Source organism: Vidua macroura, chromosome 5 (assembly GCF_024509145.1).
Source record: "Vidua macroura isolate BioBank_ID:100142 chromosome 5, ASM2450914v1, whole genome shotgun sequence".
Taxonomy (NCBI): domain Eukaryota; kingdom Metazoa; phylum Chordata; class Aves; order Passeriformes; family Viduidae; genus Vidua; species Vidua macroura.
In genome coordinates, this window is record NC_071575.1 from 23,260,495 (window position 1) to 23,278,044 (window position 17,550).

Genomic DNA, 17,550 nt, shown 5'->3' on the forward strand with positions numbered 1-17,550 from the left:
AAAACCTTGTGGAGCAGGCAAACACTGCCTGCCCATGCCAAGGACAGGCGGCACCTGGGTGTGCCTGAGTTTTTCTGCCAGCTCCACCAACATGGAAACCCTACAGGAAACCCTCGCCCGCTTGGTGAATGGGGAAAATTAGACGTTTTCTGGAAAAACTTTCCAGATCTATATTTGGTGCAGGCTCTCTCGAGCCCCTGCCTGCCGTCCCTGCAGGTGCACACGCCAGACCCGCGGGGCCGGGCTGAGGCGAGGCGGAGCACCGGCCCCGGCCCCGGCCCCGCGGGGCGCAGGGGCTCAGCCCGGGGCCGCGGTGGCACTGGGCTCGGCCCCGCTGAGGCGCGGCCCGGGAGAGCCGCCGCGGAGCCCCGGTCCCCCCGGCGCACAAAGGATCGCCCATCGCAGCGGTCCCGACAGCCGCCGCCCCACCCGCGGCTCTCGGGCGGGGCGGGCCGGGCGGAGGGGCGGCCCCACGCTGGTGCCGCCGCCGGGGCGGGCGGCGGGGAAGGGGCGGAGAGCGGGGGCGCCGCCACCGCCCCTCGGCCCGCCCCGCCCGCCGCGCCCCGTGGTGCCGGCGCGGGCGCGGGGCCGAGGCAGAGGCGGCGAGGCCGGTGGGGCGCTCACACCGTGCCCGCCGCCGCCGGGCATGGAGGGCGCCGAGGCGGCCGCCCGCGGCAGCAGCAGCCCCAGCCCCGCGCAGCCCCGCTGCTCCTCCTGCGGCCCCGGCCCGCCCGGCGGCGGCGGCGAGGCGGCAGCGGCGGCGGCGGCCATGGAGGAGCCGGTCCGGGTGGCTCCGTCCCCGGAGATAACGGCGGCGAGGAAGCAGCAGGGGGTGAAACGGCATCACCACAAGCACAACCTGAAGCATCGCTACGAGCTGCAGGAGACCTTGGGCAAAGGCACCTATGGCAAAGTCAAGCGGGCCATCGAGAGGTTCTCTGGCAGAGTGGTAAGGCAACAGAGCGGCTTCTCTCTGCCTCTTTCTCTTATATATACTTTTATGTATACAGGTATATATAAGATCACATTCCAACGCCGATTTCGGAACAGCCCCCTCCTGTGCGGGGCTGGCGGGTGGTGCCGAGGCGGAGACCCGCTCAGCATCCCACCCGTGCCTGTGGTCCTCGGCTTTGTTCAGAGTGCCAACCCTGCAGAGAGACTTTCATCTGGGAGGAGTGGTGGACGTACTGTAGTAGCACATTGGTACATTTTGAAGGGATGTGTTATTATTGGAAAATTAGGGTGACTTACTGTTATTTTCTGTTTTCTTTACTTGCGCATCCACTGTGACTAGTTTTTTCCCCAGTGGAAATTCACGTTTTGGAGAAACCTGTCACATCCCCTGGCTAACCAGCACTGCTCACAAAGTACTGTCAGAAGGGAAAACGTTTGCTTCTCTGGTTAAAAATGCTGTGATTTGCTCATACTTTTGTGAGCTGAACTTTGCTGACACCTAAAAAAATTGCAGGGACTGCAGCCCACCCCATTGGTTTTTATGATCCATTTCACCACTCAGCTGTGCCGGCTGGCTTGAGACTTCAAGCAGCCCGGGGATTGTCCAGCAATAACTCAGCTTCAGCATTTCCTCACTGGTGCAGTGTTCCAGCTGGGCACAGAAATGCACTTGAAGCAATGTACACGTTAGTCAGAATTATTGTCATTTTTCCTTCCCAGAAATACGTAACAATCCACAGAGGGCAGACGATTGAGAGGCAGGCATTGTTGTGTTAAAGAAATAGGGTGTTTTCTACAGAGGTCTTTGTGCTGAAGTGCACTATGTGAGTTTTCACTAGACTTCCATCTAAAAGCAAGGCATTTCCCCGGTGACGTTACATTTACCTTTCCCTTTTGGTTGCTGGGGAGCTCAACACGCACCCAGAGGCAGAAGGATCTGTAAAACAGAAAATGAAATTTCAGATGCTATGACTTTAATAAGGAACACTTACTTTGCAACTGAATATCTTTGTGTCGACAGTGAAAATGAGAGTTCCAGCCAAGTTGTAGAGTCATATCATATATACTTTCAGTTTATTAGCTCATTTGGAGGCTAGCTAAAGAGAAACCAGAGATGGACATCTCTGCACATGCTCACTCTAAGTCCATGATTTTTAAAGTTTGCTGTCTTGGCTGTTTTACAACTTCAGGCTAACAAAAGCTTCAGGGCTATATTATATGCTAACTATTATTTTTAAAGTAGATTAGTTTTGAGTTGCATTATAAAATGTAGTAAATAAGCAAATAAGAAAACATCTCTTTTCAAGGAGTTGAGAAATTAACAAAAAAAGGGTGGCAGTAATGTACCATGAGATTTGGCTTTGGAAAGAGCTCTCACAGAGGAAAGGATGTAGAGTAGATAGATGTGTGTCTAATCTAACTTAACACGCTAGGTCTTCCCGTATTTTGCTAACTGTCAAGCTCTTCAGCTGCACAGTTACAGGATACTTTGATGTTATGGTCTGAACTGAATTCATATGGCTAATGCCATCTTGAAATGGAGAGAGTGAAAATCAGAATACCTATGCAATCTTAAATGCAATAAAAATGTAACATTTGCTGTATCAGCTGGTATGTAGAAGCTGAACAAGTCCTTACCAGGGTGTGAGTTTTTTTACTGGAGTAATGCAAGCCTTGGCGTGTGGCACTTCCTAATTATTAACTAGTCTGCAGGCCAGCTCTGGTGTAACGTGTCTATTTGAACTGTAACATCTGTGAGTGTATGTAAAATATCCACAGTTTGTCTGCTTGCAGAATAAAAGCTAGTTGTCAGGAATCCAGCCAGATCTCAGTGAATGGAAAACGCTTCTTGTTTCCTGACAGTTCCCTTGTCTGGCTGTTACAGTGAACACTGATTCCTTTCCATGGGTGAGATAAGAGAACTGATAGGAGATGACTGAGAGGGGCAGCTTTTCTTTGTTTTTTCCACCCCTCTTTCTCTTCCCTTTCCTCTTCTCAGTTCTTATTAGTGGCAGTGTTTGCATTATCCATGAGCAGGTTGGACCAGATGCTGCCGTGTCCAGCAGGGGATGCACGGAGCAGGGGATGTGGGTGGCACTGCTAGTTGCACTATATCCAATGCCAATCCTATTGCAACCGGCAGCAAGAGTCCTAAGGGTGCTCTTGCCCAGGCTGTTTGCTTCCTATTCTGTTACTGGTTTAGCTGATCATCACTTTCTTTACTCAGTGGTAGGCAGGTATTTGAAGCTGTATGGTAACAGATTGCAAAGCTGGACCTTGTGTTCCCATTCATCAGTGTTGTTCAAGCAATTCTCCTGTTTAGCCTTTCCACTTCTCTTGTCTGTCAAGAATTTCTTTAGCTGCAGGGAATTTAATAAAGAGGTTTGCATGATTAGCCAGGCTTTTAATGTGAAGCACAAACTTTGCATTTGTTGTCATCTGTATAAACAGAGTTTAGAAATTAAGTAAACTGGCAGGTTTGGGTAAATAAAGTAAAACCAAGGTGAGAAGACAGTTCAACGCAAAGTACAGATGTGCTTTAATCCTATGCCATTGGAAATCAATAGCAGGATTTCTGTTGACTTTAATGAAAGTAGTATTTGGCACGTGTTAGCAGGTTACGGGTTTATTCAAATTGTTATTCCTCTTAACTTTTAACTTTATTGTCTTTCCTTATAACACAGTGGAACGTGATCATAAAGTTTCCTGCCATAAAGCTCTGGGGTAGATTGTATGATACATTTGGTTTGTTATTGGAAACAACTTAGATGAATTTGTGCATTAGTTACCACAGTGACTACAGACAGTATTGCATGCTGCATGGAGCAGTTAAAATATTGCCCAGTATATGATGTATGAGGTGCCTAATTTTGCCAGCAAGGTTTCTTCATTAGTGCTGTCTCAGTATACACAGTTCTAACTTACAACATTTTAAATTAAGGCACCTGTTAGCAAGTGGAAGGAGGAGGAGATGATATCTCTAGCTTGTGAAGTAACACTCATGTTGATGTTTCTGTGGGTGTTTTTTCCAGTTGTCATCTTGCACATGTTAAACCAAAGAATGGAACTTCTGTTCGTGTTATGTAGTCAATGTTTGTTAGCCAAGAAATCCACAGTTATGCTTATTTCAGCCTTATTTAAGGTGTGTATTGACCACCTCTGGCTGATTCTGTGTGTGGTGCACGAAGATGGTAAATGCTGCTGGATTCTTCTTTGAGTAAATTATTCCACTGGAGTAAATACTCATTAGAATGCAGATTTAGATTACAGATAGGCGTTTTCTGTTTGCTGTTTGCAAAAGCCAGGAAGTTTGTCTCCCTTTCTCTCCCTAGGCTGCACTTGGGAGGCAATGGGGAGTAGCTGCAGGAGCCTACCAACCCTCCTCCTTCATCTCCCTCTTTCTGCCTGAGCCACGACATCTTTTCTTCCTCCTCACCAGCAGGTGGAGGAAGCACTATTCTCCTCCAGCCGTTCCTCCAGGAAGTTAATTATTTTGGGAATTGATGACAAGCAGCAGCCCAACATGAAGAACAGGCACGTGGTGCATATTTGGACAGGCATGTTATGTGTGGTGGCTGCCATGTGTTATTTATCTCTTTTGCATAATAAGTGCAGGTGGAAGGATGTTGCCAAATGAAATTGGTTTCTGGATCAAAATCTTGTGAAAAACCCTCAAACTTTAAAGCAACCAATTTTGTTATTTACAACTGCAGTGCAAATCTTTGCTTTGAAACAGGTCTGCTTCTTGATGAGTTTGAAGGGTTACACAGGGTCTTTGAAACCTGGAACAGCAACAGATTACATGAAAGGAGGACTTTTGCTTTGCTGATTGTATTTCTCCATATCATGACAAAACCAAAACATGAATATCAACAATGATAGCTCTGTCATGTCAGTAATTAAGACCCTGTTGACCATGCAACCACTTGTTTGGAGTGTGGTTTTTAAGGGTTCCTTTTAACAGGATAATAGTGTACTTGTGATTCACTGAGAGCAATGAAAGCCAGGTAAAACATTTGTTCTCTCACCTGTGCTGTCAATATCACAGAAAATGTCAGTATCCCTCTCAAGCATGTAATTTTTTTTTATCTTTAATAATATATTTCCATTTTTTCCCCTGAGAATTTCTTCAGTTAGCACTTAGGTCACTGCTTCATATTTATTTTTATCTTGATTGCACGGTGTGCATCTTCTGCAGGATAATGTCCAAATCTGACACAGAATCTGTTTATTTCTTTTGAAATTCTTTGCTGCTCTTACTAAGACATCTTCCTTTGTGGCAGACGTAGGAATAAGTATCTACACAATGCTCCTGTGATGTGAAGTGTCTGTACAGTACTTTGCTTAGCAGGTTCCCGATTCATGAATGTGGCTTCCACAGCTCTGATAATACACTTCAATTATAGTAACAGTAGGTTGTATTACTACCCCATTTTATACATGAGAAATGAAAAACTTGCCAATTCAAGCCAAAATCAGCGAAAGTTTCAACTAGTTTTGAGTGCACAACCAAGTACCTGATTCGTCCAGACATGTAGACTATTTAACATCAGGGTCCTGTGGATGACACCCTCCTCTTGCAGAGCTCAGCCTGTCCTGCCTCCTGGCCTCTCTCTTTACCCGAGGCTTTTGTCCCTGTGTGACATCCTGCATCGGTCTCCATTCCTGGCCCTTTTGTACTCCGCTGCCTCCCGCTTTGTTGTGTGTGCCAGAGCGGTGACCCGCGCAGGGCGTGCGGCTCTGCTCCCTGCTCCCAAGCTGGCAGCTGCCAGCAGGATCTGTGCAGCCTGTGGTGGCTGCTGTGGGCACCTCTCCTGCCATGCTACACTCACATGGGGCCAGAGGTTCTTCAGGGCAAAAGGGATTTTTGCAAAACATATCGCCTAAATCTTATGCATGTATGTATGTGTGTATGTATGTATTTATTTATTTCTTTAAGATGTTTAAACTGAGTTCCTTTAGGGACTCGTAATGTGACTAAATCTGGACAGTGTTTTCATGGTGCTGAAGGCGTGTTAGTGAAACTCGGATCATCCTCTGCATGCATGGAAATTCTAGATCTGGAATGAATAGAAGTTGGAAAGAGTATATGGGTTTGAAAATAGTTTTGCTGGTAATTTGTTATTTGTTCCACCCTTAGCTAGTGGATGTGTTCTGAGATTGTGTTTAAAAAAAAAAGCAGCAAATAGAAAGAAACACACGGAATTATTCTAATGTAATTCACAGTGAATATTTTGGGCTTTATTACCATAGGAGTTACTACCTGCTTGTATCAAATTGCTGCAGTCTTCATAGAAACACTTGGATAATTGAAATGCCAAAGACCACCTTAACATTAAGGGGTGCAGACAGAAAAACACTGATTATAGCATGAAGGTCATCAGGAGAAAGGCACTAGAACAGATTACTAGTTTTCTGCACTGATTATTTCTGTTGGAGAAGCAGATTTGTTCAGGGAAGTATGGGTCAGTGGTATGAAAGTCTGAATTAATGACTAGCCAGTAAGGGGTCATCTGAATATATTAGTTTGTCAAGTCTTTTACCAAATTAAAGAACAGCATGTTCTTTGAGCTTTGAGTGAAGATCAAGTGATATCCTTTCAATGATGTTGCACTTCCTTACAGGTGAAGAAATTAAAAACTTCCAAGAGACTTGCCTTATTTTTTTTTTCTCCTGCATTAGATTGAGCAATTTTAGGCAGATAATTAACTTCCTGTGTCTCAGTGTATTCCTTTCTGGAAAGGTTAATATGAGAAAGTTAAACTAATGAACAGGGCTCATTTTGGCTTGATGCATACATAGTGTGATTCCCTCTACATGTGAAATTTCACAACAGAATTTGAGCCAATGTTTTTAATGCAGCTTTCAGCTAAAAGCACTATAAAATGCCTAAGTGTTTTTACAAATGGTTTCATAGCACTATGTGCTAGAGAACACAGGAGAATTGAAATTGCTTGTACAAAGTCTTTCATTAGATATTGCTAAAATGTACTGCATTTTTTAGTGGCATGTGTTCTAAAAAATATTATTATTTTTTTAGGAACCACAGTGTGGATTTGCCATGTGGAGACAGTTATTGTATATATTGTAGTTCAGGGTCATACATGTTGAATAAAACTGTGTGGAATGTGCAGTTCTTGTGAACAATTGTTTATTCTTTACAGAACTGTAATTGTAGTTAGTCTGTGTTTTGTCTGGTAAATAAGTAACTAGAGTCTCTGCTGGAGTGAGGAATTGGGAGGAGGTGCACAGTGGCCACAACAGTGCCAAGGAAGAATGACACGTGTGGGTTGAAAACCAGCTCTGGATGTATCAGCCCTGAACACCAGCAGGTGAACGTGTGTACAGCCATGGTTATCCAGATGTAGAGTCTATAGGACACGTTTCCAAAAGCTGTGTACCAGGCATTCAGAGACTGGTTGATGACCTTTGGTTTGACACAAGCACCTGCCTGGTTCTAGTCTCTCCCTCCTGTACCACACTAACGTACTCCCTATCTACATGAACTGGGATGTTGATGTCAAAGAACCTCCTCTTGCTGTGCAACCGTGCTCCTCTCAGCAGGACACTGTTCTCCTTACTGTTGTCTTGTAAGTTTTCCTCTAAAAAGCGGGACCAAACGATGTTTTCTGCCACAGCTCTGAATGATTCTCTGAAGCCAGAGGTGCAGGTATGCCTCCAGGCTTGGGGTGGGATAGGAGCTCACAGCATGGATAGCAAAAGCCAGTGGTGGCTCCTCAGTGTGCTGGCCAGAGCCTCAGCATCTCCTGACCTGGGTTAGGCTGGAGGCTGCAGCCAGTGCCGATCTTGGATGTTCTGCATTGATGGTTTGCACGCCATCAGTGATGGGCACGTTCACATGGGAATCTCTGACCTACAAGAGCACGTCCTTCTTGCCTCCTCAAGTCAGGATTTGCCCCTAAATTGCCCAGGTGTGCACCAGATACTTTATAGAAAAATCTCTTGTCATTAGCACTGATGGGTCAATGTACTTAGGATATTTGATACGTCAGAGGAAATGTCTCAGATGAAAAGGTTTCCAACTAAATATGTAAATGATATTTGTCAGTGTTTCCCTCAAATACCTTCCAGCAGATGTGAGTACCATGTGTGTCCATTTAATAAACTAAACTGAAAATAATTTCCACTTTGATAGATATATGGGGAATAGCTGGGGAGGGCGGGGAGTGAACTACAAAGCAAGGTAAAAACTGCATATGTGTGTTGTTATATTTGATGACCAATTCATTAAAGCCATAAGTGCATCCAGGCTTTCAATAGTGTTCTCCTGCTGTTGCTTCCTGTACTCCCTGGCTACAAAATCAGTTTCTGTGGCTCTCATTTGTCTTACCCACATGAAAGACTTCGAGCATCTGCAAGTTATGATTTGAGAAGTATCTGCTTTTAAACAGAATATATTTTATCACCATGTCTTCACAGGCAGCATAGTACGTTGTATAAATTAGAGGATCCTAGACCTTTGAACACTTGGAGGCTGGGTGAGGTACTCTGTGTGTGTACTCTGTCTGGCCATTCCCCTCAAACATCCTGGACACACACCAAAAATGCCAGATGTTCAGTAGATGTGGAGGCCCTCCTGTAACCTTTGCTGTGTGCTGCAAAGCATGGAGGGGGAAAGGTTGTAACCATCACTTCCATGGTTCTTGTACTCTTATTTGAGCTCCATAATTTCTATATTTTCAACTACAGACCATGGGCCAATCCTCAATTCAGTCTGTTAAACTATTGCATGGTATAAGCTCATTGTATCCCTCAGCTCTCCAAAGATGGATGGGACTTGCTTAGCTCTGATGGTTTATGAACCATCAGTCCTTAAAGCTGCCATTGGTCCATGCTGTGATGGAAGTCCTGGGTCTTACTCAAGTATGGACTTTTCCAGGCTCTATCCTTACCAATGTAGGAGATAATAAAATACTTTAATGAGTTGTTCCATTCACTTGAAAAAAGCCCAGTCACAGAGCAGCTATGGGACAAGGGGTTGGCGTGGCTGGCATGTGTGAAACCATCCCAACCAGTTGTAAGTGAATGCAAACATCACAAAATAAATATAGGTCTTGTTTTTAATAAGTATTAAGAAAACTGCAGCTGAGACTGCTGAGCTTAGCATGCTCCTAATGTAAGTGTTAATTTCTGGATTCCTCCTCAGCCTTCTCACTGTCAGCATTTCCCACTTCACCTCACCACACCATCATCTTGGTGCCTGAGAGCCCTTGCTGCTGAGTCCCTGGACGCCAGCCTGGTGAATGGGAAGGTCTGCTGCGCCTTGTGTGGGGCTGACTGCCTCTGCGACGGAGCATCGGTGTTTGGCAGGCAGTGCTTCCCCTGTTGCCTTGCCTTTCTGGGGAACGTTGGTGATCCCAGAACCCCTCAGTGACTCTGGTGCAGCAGCCGCATGTGGGATGACTTAAGGCTGGAGCAGTGTCTTTGTTCTGAGGTCTGGCGGCTTGAGGGACGTGCAATTATCCTAATGTCTGGCTGGGCTGTGGAGCTGAGTCAGCATGTTTGGCCTTGAGCAGCACTGCCTCAGAATAAAGACACTAATTAAGGGACATTAGGCTTAAAAAAAGAATGATTTATTGTTCCTGTGAAAAGATACTAAGTTTAGGGACGAAATTTAGCTATTCCTTGGTAGATGAGAAAAATTGAGGTCCTGCTGTTGATGGAGATCTCAAAGCCTTCCTATCATGTTTCCTGTACACAATAAGGCATTTGATCTCTGATGGTATTTCTAATCTCTATTAAATGCCTGATGGTGAAAGATATCTCCTTTTATTTGAGGTACAAGTGTTATTTTAAAAATGAATGTAAATATTTTTTAATCACAAAAGATAGCAGTAAGGGTTGGGTAGAAATACTTTTTTGAGCTGTGTGGTAACTAAGCAAATGTTTCTTTTTGTTAAACGGTGCTTTGTTGTTGACAAAAAAAGGTTAAGTCCTTTGCACACAAGTCTGACACGGGAAGACAGCAAAGCATTTGTTAAAGAAATAGCTTCCAAGGCATATGTTCAGAGCTGTCACTTATTTGCATATTTTTGCCACTCTGCACAAATCAAACATTATGGCTTCCCCAGCAGAGTGCAGCTCAGGAAGGAGGAGCGAAGGCACCTGGAGATGCCTGGGGACAGCTGGTGTGGTGGATTCCGCAGGGCAGAGCTGCAGGCTGTTTTGGTGTAAGAAATAAAATAGCCTTTGGGAGGGCAAGAGGGGAGAGTGCAACCTTCCCATCTGGTATGTGCTCTAATGCCATGTGGTCTGGAACCTGGAAAATTCCTGTAAATACCTGCTGGAGGCAATGCAGGCTTAGCTGACTTGTGTAGGGATGTAACTGAGAGATGTTCGCATTGCCCTCTTGGGAAGATACCTTTCTAATCAGGACTATACATGAGCAATAGCATCCTTCATGCTACTCTTTTGTCATGTTTTTCTCTTCAGGGCACTAAAATGAGGTGAACCAATTAAATGGTGATCTGTGGGTTTAAGCCATAATTCCTGTAGGAGCCAGTTGTTACAGCCATGCTTTGGGCTTCCAGAAGGGTGAGTGGTTTCCTTGAGGCTCATCTAGAAAGTCTGTGGTGGAGCCACGGGGAGAGAGCTGAGGTCGGCCACAGCTCCAGCACTGTGTTGAGCCATTCCTTGTGTGGGTATAACCATCTCAGAAAAAATTGCTCTTAAAATGAATGTCCTCTTCCATGGCTTTAGTCACACTTCGAAGTGATGGTGCCAATTTTTCAAAAGCCTGCCATCTCTTGTGCCTTGGAGACAGCTCATCACTGTTGAGCACCACCTGATACAACTCAGTTGCCGTTGTGTCAGCACAGCCTGGGAAGAATGAGGGCCTTTAGGCTGGACTGTGCATTGCATTTGCATCTAGGCCAGAGACTAGCCATCCTTTTCAACTGCAGGGTTTTTTTCTGTATACAGTTTGAGAGTTTTCTACCAGTGTTTCAGTAAAACAAAGTATTCCTTCTCTCTGTCTGGCATTTTATTATGTATATGTGATAGGCCTCATTTTGGGTTATGCATTGCTCACAAGGAATTCATCAGGGAGAAGGATTTCATACTGTACTTCAGCCTCTTTCAAGCCTTTCTTGGATGAAAGGAAAACCCTGCAACTGTGAATGTAACTGGTTATCATTATTGGATGTCATTACTCACTCACTCTGAGCATAAAACAAAAAAATTGCATCCCCTATGATGTACGTGGGTAAAATGCTGCTCTCAGTTGCGTTAACACTTGTAAGCTGAAGAGTAGAGTTTGGCCCTTTGTTTCAATTGAAATATTTGTTTAACACAGGCAAGGACTAAATAATACACTTGAAAGTGATTTGTGTTATTGTCTGTAGAGCAGAGCTTGTATTTTATGAACTGGCTGATCATAAAGACAGCATAAATCATGTAAAGCATTCTCATTTGCCTTTTCTTTCTTTCTCTTTTTTTCTTTTTGCAGATGGGGCTTGTAGAGTAGAGTTGCAGTCAAATGTCTGCTCCAGGAAATTTTAGTTGAACTGTGCGAGTCCATTAAACAAATGTAATGGATTTTTGGAAAGAAGAACTGCATGTTTCAAACCAAATGTTTTACACAGAGAACATCTGGTTAGTTCTGGACATTTGTATGTAGAGCACATCAGACAGCAGCCGTAGTGAGTTCATCTGGGAGGTTGCCTGGGATGTAGTTGTAGGATATGACAGTTCAGTTGTTATGGAGAATAATTCCTATGAAGTATTGCCATAAACTGAATGTTTGGCACAAACAGCTGTATCTTCCTTTTATTTCACACCCAATTCTTCTTATCTGCCCAGCAAAACTCTAGATGCTGTTTAAATGACCCAGTAAATGCTGGCACCTCAGAGCTGTATTCAAGCATGCCCAAGGAGGGGAAATGAAGCTTGCTCTGTGTTCAGGGAAGCACTATGGATTCCTGCCGTGGGCAGTGCAGCACGAGTGAGCAATGAATGCAATATGTGCAAATGGTTTGTGGGGTTGAGTTGGAAATGATCAGTATTCCACTGGTATTGTGTGGTGTTGCTTTGAGCAATGTGAATATGCAAAACTGGTGAAATGCATGTAATTAGCTTGACATTAGAGTTTATTTGGGCTACTGGCAGAACTTTAACCTGGGTAAATTAGTAAGTCTGCTTTTATTTCACAGCATCGGAAATAATGTATTTCCAGGAAATGTAGGAAATGTAGAAAAATGTCTTATTTGGGAGTTAGTTCTTAAATTATTTCTGCAGTTTAACTGAGGAATGTGTGGTTCAAATGAGATTAAAGTTGTAATTTCCAAAGTAGCAACGCAGCTTCCCCTTTCAGGATTGTTTAACTAAAAAGTTAAACAAAGTGGGTTAGGCAGTCTCTTGGTCCGGTCCCTTGTGGACAGCAATTCACATTATGCAGCACTGCTTTAATAGTCCTGCTCAGTCTGACATGATTTGTGGTATTTGCTGAGATGAGTTTCTGGACCGAGCAGCATGAAAGGGAATTGCTCCTCACTCTGAGGAAGGGGGTATGTCCAAGTCTGTGCGAAGGTCACTGGCAGGGTGAAGTGGGAGGCCTGGGCTGCTGTTGTTACACTACCTAGCAGCTTAGCTTCTGGCAAGGGGATCCCAGAAATACGAGTTCTAACTCTCGGTTGTTCAACTGACTCCAGCTAAAACCCGTGCCAAAAAAGGTGTTTGTGCATGTTGAAGAAGGGGGCAACAGTCCTGGAGCTCGCAGGGTCTGGGGAAGTTCTTAGGCAAAAGCTTTCCATCCTGAAAAATAATTGCTTTGTGCTTTTTCCCTTCCAAAGTTAAGTCTCCTCATAACTACTTAGAACAACTACCTGCAGTTGTGAACTCCTCTTCTAGCGGGGAAAGCTGGAATTATGCATTTAAGGCTGCAGAATTGCTCGATCACCAGCCACTTAATTGTAGGAAAGTGTAATTCATTCCTCACCCTCTCACATCCATTCCAAGCCCAACTAGCTTTAGGGAGCAAGAGTGTTCCTGTTCCTGTGTTAGTCTCTCTCCTGAGCCATTAGGGTGGCCCTGGTAATTTACTTTCAATAAATAGAAGGGCACAACAGGGGGTTCCTCTACCTTCAGGGGTGTAAATATTTCTCAGAAATCAGAGACGGATGGGGAAGAAATCTTAGCAAACTCCTTTCCTCCTGCTGTAGTAATTCCACCACATTCCGTCATAAATTCTAAGACAGTCCCTTCCCAGAAGGGACCATTAAATAGGCAATGTCCAGGCAGAACAGTGTAATACTGAAGCACTGTGTTAACAAAAATGAGTTTAATATTGCAAAGTGATCTGTAAGCCCTGGAGCAAAATAATCTGGGTGAAGCTTTGATACATGATTGCCAATCTTTTTGTTTTCTAAGAATATTTTTCCAGATAGGATATGGATTTATGGTTTGCTAGATTTCCACTAGGAAGTGGTGTTTATATTTTGATCCACCTTAGATCAGTTTAAGAAAGTATACTAGATACAGGTGCTTCTGATAGTTCCACGTCATTAACCATTCCAACTGTGCTGTTTAAACATATCTGTGCACCCTCCATCATATAATTTCTGTGGCCCACCGTTTTTGCACAATGCATCCTTGCTCATCAATGTAAATCAAAAAGACTAAAGTCTATAAATTCAGCTTTAAAAATCTCTTCACACTTAAAAATTCCATTCTGTTAATTAGGAATTTCAGGTGGTCAAACATTATGGTGTTGGGTTTTAATGAGTGTTGTGGTGCTTGAAAGTGCAGACATTTCTTTTAAAAAATATTCTTCCCAAGTTTTTTCCTTGTACTGTTGTAATTCTTGTGGTGAAACAGCACTTCCCTTTTTTCTCTGAAGGACTGTAGAACTGGAGAGCAAAATCAAAAGATCCACACAATACCAGCTGACTTCACATTTCTGGTGGAAGAGGCATTGTAAAGATGTGCAAAGCTCTCAATGATTCTGAGGTTTCTCTGAAGTCACAGAAGCTTCAGTGAAAAAGAGAGAATAATCCAAGTTACATTTATTTATCCACAACTTTCTCAAGCAGAACGTACCAATGAATGAAAATGTGCTGCGAGGTGGCTTCTTGGGAAAAAACTGGTTCTAAGAGTTCAAACAATGTCTAACCTTCTTCCTTGTTTAATGTGAATTACAGCCTTGCACTGATGTAGTGCCTTTCACCTAAACCTGTAAAATCACTTCAGAGACTCTGCTAACTGCTAAGGTTACCATTATTTAGCAACACATTGTAACAGTTTGCAGCAGTTGCTTAGAGGGTGTGAATAACCCCATTTCCAATTTAAATTATTGGAGGAATTACAGGAGACTGTGTAATTTTCAAACTGGAACTAGATCCAGGCACCAGGGCTTTATACCTGTCTTCTTAAGAAAGACATAAAGGCTTTTTTAAAATGACATAGCCAAGATCTTGGTTTTGTGTTTCATCCCCAAATTGATGCCTTGAACAGTGTGCGCTCCTACTTTGGAGGATTACTTCAGTGTGGTTCACTGCTTATTCACAATGAAAAAACAACATTGAATTAAAGTCCCTCTCTGCTGCCTCAGGTTAGCATTTTGCATTACATCAGCAGCTGTGGTAGCTGTGAGATCAAGCCCCAAAATTACTGTGAAATCTATCTTCCAGTTTTTAGAGAGTGGATCTGTAATACCCATGTAACATTGAGAACAGTGAACTTGGGGCTTGTGAATTCTTTCACTCCTCTTTATCCTGACTTGCCAGTAATTTAATTAGTGCTAAACAGTCTGCACACAGACTCACAGAAGTTAAAAGACTGACACAGGATTCTCTTTCAGGGACTTTTCCTCTTTTGCTCATGTGCTGGATGGAGCTATGCTGTGTTTGGAAGTCGATCAATAATGATTGCACAATTCTAACCTCATTTAAACTATGATATAAACAGACATGATAGAAACGGATGCTACCAGTTTTTTTCCTACTTAAAAATGAAGTCAGCTTTTTTTTTCTGCCTTTTTCCCCCCTGCCTCCTTTTTTCCCCCTTTTTTGTTCCAACAAAACTGTAACCTGGAAGAAAAGCAATTAGATTTTGTGAAATCCCAACTCTACACTGAGCATTTGGCTTCGGTAAATGTGGAAGCCAAAAATAAACATCTGCTTGGCAACTTCACTAGAAGTTAACTGTAAATGCAGTTTTCATCTTTTGAGTGAATGTGGCATTCAGGGCTGGTTAACATCTATTAAGGAGAATGATCCATAGTTGAGGCTGTAAAGCATATTTTTTTCTTTTTTTATTACAGTTATGAACCTCCATTGCCCTGGGGAAATCCCTTACCCCAGTTTCTTTCCAGATCTAATTTCTTATGTGCCAAAGCATGAACTTTTCTTGAAAATTTGAAAGTAGTTGGATGGGATATTTGTGAGTTATTAGACATTGGAAAGGAGATGATCTTCCATCAATCTGTGCATGATATGGAGGATATGGGGTTACATTTAGAAATGTATTAGAGTAAATATAAGCACTCTTTTCTCCAAGAGGATGAAGTCTGCACATGATAGGCACTCTCCCAGGATGCCAGACCAGCCTTGGGCTCCAGTCCTGACAGAACCACAGCTGCAAACATCTTTAATAACCTGGTCATGTAAGACCTCTTCTTTTCAACAAATCTTCTGCAACCTCTGCTCCTGCCACAGCAAATTTGTTGTACTGTGGTTAGGGAGGATTGAAGAGGATGCAGATTTGTGCTTGCATGCTATTGGGACAGTGGGGAGGGGTGAGAAGGGGCAACTTGAGGCATCACTAAGTGAAACACATCATTATTGCTAGGGATGGTGGTTATTTGTAGGATGTTTCTTCTAGAACTGAACAGTGCTATGACTTAATACTTGAGTAATGTGGTGTAAAAAGCTTTTGGGAAGGGAGAAGTTTTTCAGTATATTTCTGACATATATGACTTGAGGCAAGGATTCTCAGCATTAAATGAAGAAAGGTCTGCCAGGAAAATTTGTCAGAGAATGCACAGTGTAAATATGCCAGGCTTTTTATACATAGCTGAGGGTAGTGGGTACCAGACAATGGAAGGATGCAAATTTCCCAGTAAAGCAGTAGTTACTCAGGAAATGTGCTCACAAATCCTGATAACAAGCACCGTATGCGGGGGTGAGGAAAGAAGTGAAGGAAGGGTGTTGTATGTTCCTCCTGGCACCCACTTTATATATGTACAGTATAAATGTGTTCATCTGGTACCTTCTACTGCTCATAAAAACTTGATTCTACAAATATCTTTCTCTGTGAATAAAGGGGGAGCTAGAGGGACTATATGATCCCCTTGCTGAGTGTTTGTGAATAGTTAATTCCTCTTCTCCACTTGAGAATCATCATTTATGATATGATAGCAACAACTATATCCAGCAGAACCAGAAAAGGAAAATTAAGGTAATCATACCTTCATTCTCCCAGAGACAGTGGCACATTGTGCCTCAGCTTATACAAACCGAATTTTGATTTAACATTTATCACACTGACTTGGGACTTCTAGTGCCTTGGCACAAGAGTGAGTTTCTCTACAAGTAGTGACATCAGCTTTGTTTTTTAGAAATATAATCTGCCTGGTACGTTGTGAAGAGGGGAATGAAACAGGGAGATGCTGATGTTTGATATCTGCTGTTACCATGCAGAGTGAGGCAGCTGTAAAAAATACCTTTATGTCATACAAGCACATGGACCTGAGAGGTGCATCGAGGCACGTGCATCCTTGCCCTTTATGTGTGCAGCTGCTGGCTGGCAACAGCAATAACAGTGCTTTGTCCTTGGTAACATCCATGACATGAACAACACGTGATGGAACAAAGTAATGAGCAGAAGCTGAGATTTAAATCAGCAAAGGCTCACTTGGGTGCAGATGGCACCGGTTACTGCTTTGAGCAACTCTCCTGATTACTGCATAGTTTGCCAGCATATCAAACAATACAGTTGGGCTGCTGATAAATAATTAATAAGGATTTTGTTGAATGCTTGTCTCCCAGGCAGTATCACCATGGAGATGATCTGGCTTTTAGGATGTGAAAACTAACAATCTCTGAAACAATGGCATTGTGTCAACCTTACTCTTTCCCTGAAAGGGAGAGCTCTCAGAGATGTCTTAGCAGATTGCAAAACGCCAGGCACTAATTTTGCTTATACTCACAGTGGCCTTTTGTCAACTTTTCAGTGACTGCGTGAAATGTTTTCCATGACTGTGCAGAAGCTTGTTCTTAGAATTACATGTCCTGCACGATGCTCTTTAGTGCTGCATCTGGCTCACGGCTGGAATCTCAAGATAACTTTTTTTCAGCAAATGGACACAGCAAAGGTATAAATCATGTGGTAGGAGGCTTGCAAAAAGAAGTCCTCATGAGCACACCTTTTCAGAACCCTTTGGATGCTTCATTTCCCCATAGGAATATCTGTCCATGGATCCGTCTTCCCACCTGGAAGGTCCACAGGCCAATTAGACAGTTATTCAGCCTGCCCCCTACGTTTCCTTTTTCTCCTTTGCGCAACCTCTGGAAGTGCCATTTCAATGCAACTACATTATCAGCATCCCTCTCCTTATCATTTGATTGCAGCCACCTCAGG

General features: G+C 43.4%; 1 protein-coding gene across 1 annotated transcript in view; it reads left to right on the plus strand.

Moving 5' to 3' along the window:
- The first annotated feature begins 646 nt into the window (after positions 1-646).
- NUAK1 (NUAK family kinase 1) overlaps positions 647-17,550 on the plus strand; it is a 46,674-nt gene continuing 29,770 nt past the window's right edge. Inside the window, exon 1 of the mRNA XM_053978441.1 lies at positions 647-949. Within this exon, the coding sequence (XP_053834416.1) occupies positions 647-949 (303 nt within the window). The remainder of the gene's footprint in view (positions 950-17,550) is intronic.